The sequence below is a fragment of the Colobus angolensis genome, unplaced genomic scaffold (genome assembly GCF_000951035.1).
Source record: "Colobus angolensis palliatus isolate OR3802 unplaced genomic scaffold, Cang.pa_1.0 Scaffold65, whole genome shotgun sequence".
Classification (NCBI taxonomy): domain Eukaryota; kingdom Metazoa; phylum Chordata; class Mammalia; order Primates; family Cercopithecidae; genus Colobus; species Colobus angolensis.
In genome coordinates, this window is record NW_012120154.1 from 953496 (window position 1) to 957649 (window position 4154).

General features: G+C 44.4%; 1 protein-coding gene across 3 annotated transcripts in view; it reads right to left on the minus strand.

The window, feature by feature from the left end:
• Positions 1–4154, minus strand: part of TNRC6B (trinucleotide repeat containing 6B) — a 190410-nt gene that overhangs the window by 17646 nt on the left and 168610 nt on the right. For all 3 annotated transcript variants that reach the window (XM_011964173.1, XM_011964172.1, XM_011964170.1), the window contains 2 exons: positions 3438–3662; positions 2905–2975 (listed from right to left, as the gene is read on the minus strand). In XM_011964173.1, coding sequence (XP_011819563.1) covers positions 2905–2975; positions 3438–3662 — 296 coding nt within the window. The remainder of the gene's footprint in view (positions 1–2904; positions 2976–3437; positions 3663–4154) is intronic.

A 4154-nucleotide genomic window follows, 5' to 3' on the forward strand; every position in this document is an offset into this window, starting at 1 on the left:
GGTTTCACCATGTTAGCCAGGATGGTCTTGATCTCCTGACCTTGTGATCCGCCCGTCTCGGCCTCCCAAAGTGCTGGGATAACAGGCTTGAGCCACTGCGCCCGGCCCATTTTTTATAAGATAGAACAAGTGAACAGCCACCCAAGCTTCTTTCATAACAGTCCATCTCTTATTGCTTCTCTCAATCTCATCATACCATAATTATCACATTGTATGACAACTCTTAGAAAACAGGAGGCATAGTTTTGAGGATGGTCATACAAGATGCTTCATATTTCAGTCAACTATTAGCTAAAGAAATAATTTGGAACTTCTTTTTCTGAGATGGAGTCTCGCTCTGTCACCCAGGCTGGAGTGCAGCGGTGCAATCTCGGCTCACTGCAAGCTCTGCCTCCCGGATTCATGCCATTCTTCTGCCTCAGCCTCCCGAGTAGCTGGAACTACCGACGCCCGCCACCATGCCTGGCTAATTTTTTGTATTTTTAGTAAAGACAGGGTTTCACTGTGTTATCCAGGATGGTCTCAATTGCCTGACGTTGTGATCTGCCCACCTCGGCCTCCCAAAGTGTTGGGATTACAGGCGTGAGTCACTGCGCCTGGCCATAACTTGAAACTTTGAGCTGAGTTGATTAGATACAGAGATTAAGAGCTGACCCACATCCTCCCTCATGTTAACTGTATTTAGGAAATTGTTTACCTCAATGTGCACCTTGAAATACGAATCCTGTGATTTACTCCCTACAAATGGGCAAATATATTTAGGAGATGTATTTCCCCACAGAGAATCATAATATGGGTTAGCATATTAAAAGGTCTAAGAAGTCTCAAAGTGAAAAAATCTGCTTAGTTTTGTTTAACCAAGTATACATGTCCAACATATTAGGCCAGAGACCTAATCATATCTCATGAGAACATTCTGGAAAATGTCGGCTTAATAAAGTGTGCATGAATCCATGTATGAATTAAATGCCAGACAATGCATTCCATGTGTCAAAAACAGGAGGCATAACTGACTCCTTTTAACAAGGTGTTTTGAGGGTGTTACAAAGATTGTGATGGACTCAGTTTTGATGGGCCCATTTAACTTCGTTCAAATGCTCAACATAATGCTTCTGCAAATGCCTCAGTTATCTAGCAACCAAGGTGAAAGGCAGGGTGGCTTGGTGCAAATGAAGCCCTTCCACTGGAAAACCACCCAGAGGATATGGTCTGATGAGAGCAAATTATAGTAATGCCATCTACACATGAAGAGGATAATAGACGGAGAGTTAAACATACCCATGTAGCATTTTTAAATTAAAAAAAATTTTTTTTTTAGACGGAGTCTTACTCTGTCACCAGGCTAGAGTGCAGTGGCACAATCTCAGCTCACTGCAACCTCCGCTTCCTGGGTTCAAGCGATTCTTCTGCCTCAACCTCCGAAGTAGCTGGGACTACAGGTGCGCATCACCACGCCCAGCTAATTTTTGTATTTTCAGTAGAGACGGGGTTTCACCACATTGGCCAGGATGGTCTTGATCTCTTGACCTCATGATCCACCTGCCTTGGCCTCCCAAAGTGCTGAGATTACAGGCGTGAGCCACTGCAACTGGTCCCATGTAGCATTTATAAACTATGAAGTCAAATGATCTCTTCCACTTGAGAGATGGACGGTTAAGTATTTACAAAGCACAGAAATGGTTAATATGTTTTAAGAGGGAGAAAATACTGAGGTTTTGTAACTAAACGATGCATGAGATCAATTTTTTTTTTTTTCTTTTTGGAGATGGAGTCTCGCTCTGTCGCCCAGGCTGGAGTGCAGTGGCCGGATCTCAGCTCACTGCAAGCTCCGCCTCCCGGGTTTACGCCATTCTCCTGCCTCAGCCTCCCGAGTAGGTGGGACTACAGGCGCCTGCCACCACGCCCGGCTAGTTTTTTGTATTTTTTAGTAGAAACGGCGTGTCACCGTGTTAGCCAGGATGGTCTCGAGCTCTTGACCTCGTGACTTGCCCGTCTCGACCTCCCCAAGTGCTGGGATTTACAGGCTTGAGTCACCGCGCCTGGCCGAGATCAATATTAAGAATCATAAAGAACTTAGTTGAGAAGGGAAGACGCTTTTAGGGATGGGGAAGTATAGGTTCAGGTCTTATTGGAGAATTAACACAGAAACAGGTAGCTTTTGGGTGTCCTTAAAATACTCCCTTTTCCACTAGGTTCTAGATTCTAACATGCACATCTGTATAGCAAATAGTGTCTACTACACAGAAACCACCAGAAAATACCACCCCTACTCTTTTTTCTCTTTCTCTGCCCCGTAAGATCTGCAGGAATCCACGCTAGTGGGTTTTACCTAGTTTTATAAACTAGCATATAAAACTAGTTTTCACTTTTATAAACTGTATGTGTTATCATCATCTTGAAGGCAGGCATGAAGCCTAGTGGCCAGCACCAACCCCTCTCCAGAAGTAGGCTGTGAACCTTGGGTCGGGAGGGGACACCCACCTCCTGCAGTCAAGACCTCTTTGCAGTGATCAGGAGATGAGCTTTCATATCTGCCAGCCTCCCACATCTATTTCCCTCTCTCTCTCTCTTTTTTTGAGACAGGGTCTTGCACTGTTGCCCAACCTGGACTGCAATGCAATGCAATCATGGCTCATTGCAGCCTCGACCTCTGGGCTCAAGTGATCCTTGCACCTCAGCCTCCTAAGCAGCTGTGCGCCACCATGCCTGGCTAATTTTTAATTTTTTGTAGAAACAGGGTCTCACTATATTGCTTGGACTGAATTCAGACTCCTGGCTTCAAGCAATCCTCTCGCCTCGGCCTCCCGAGGTGCTGGGATTACAGGTGTGAGACACCAACTCCCGTCTTTCCCTCTCTTAACACAATCAAGTTCTATCTAGAAAACCACAAGAAAGCATAATTACCTGTGGAGTGAGATTGTGAAGAACCAGCCAGTAACTAGGACGAACTGAGCCACCATCACTCCAGGTAGAGGCTGTGAGCAACCAGAAAAATGGTTAGGAAGAGAAATAAAACAAAAATTCAAGAAAAGCCAAGAAGGAGAAAGATTTTCCTGTAGCCCACATTTCTTCTCTGCTTTTATAAACTGTCTCTCTTTTCCACTGGACTCCGACCTTCTTTTTCTCTTCTATTGGTCCCTGACTCCTATGCATGACTTTTATGCATGATTTCCAAGACAATATTTCCCTCCCAGTGTTCTCGCTCTGCCATTTTTACTCACTCATTTTACCCCATCTGTCCCTTGGGAGTTCTTGGGTCCCTCTGCCTCATACTGACTGCACCTTTCACTCAAGAGGTACCTTTTCCTCTACCAGAAGAAAAACCAGACAACCATGACTTCCTCTCTTGGGAAGACCTCTTGGTGTCTTCACCATCTGTGTTAACAAAAGCCCCTTGTGGATGAACAATGGCGCTCCTCTAGGCAGATCCTCCTCACCCGAGGCGAGCCGTGAGTCCTGTGTCCCCCACCCCCTGACTGATCGGGGTGCTGTGCTGCTCCAGGGAGATGATGGTTTGGGGTTGGTCAGACCAGGAGGTGGGCGGGGCAGCGGTGTAGTGTTCCTGGAGGAAATATGGTTTTTCCACATCTTGTTGGAGAGATGAGTGGGGTTGTGTCCTATGGGATCTGGGGACCATGTAGATTTGTAATCAGGGAACTTTGCTGTAAGAAGAGAAAATTAAGGAAGGAATAAGGTTAGACGGTTCACTTTTGTTGACAAATACACGAGTTTTATCTACATACACGTAAATACATACACATTTATATTCTAAAAAGAGTACACATTTCAAGCACAGCGATACAAAATAACACTGTTCTTAGAGCATAATGAACAGAAAATTTTCAGTGACTGCTACTCTGAATTGATATAATTAATAAGATAACCAATTCTCTACTGCTTTCTTAGCTAAAAATGACTTGAAAAGGAGGACACATGCAAGGAGAGTCTTCCTAAAGATACCAGCTTCTGGGTAACAGTGAGAATGTGAACCCTAGCAGAATAAAGTATTCCATAAACAGTCATTGACTGAATGGGAAGTAATTAGTAAATTACACGTGTCTTGTGCCTTGATCCAGCTTATTAGATATTGATGTTCAAACAGATTCTTTTTTTTTTTTTTTTTTTTTTTGAGATGGAGTCTCGCTCTGTGGCCC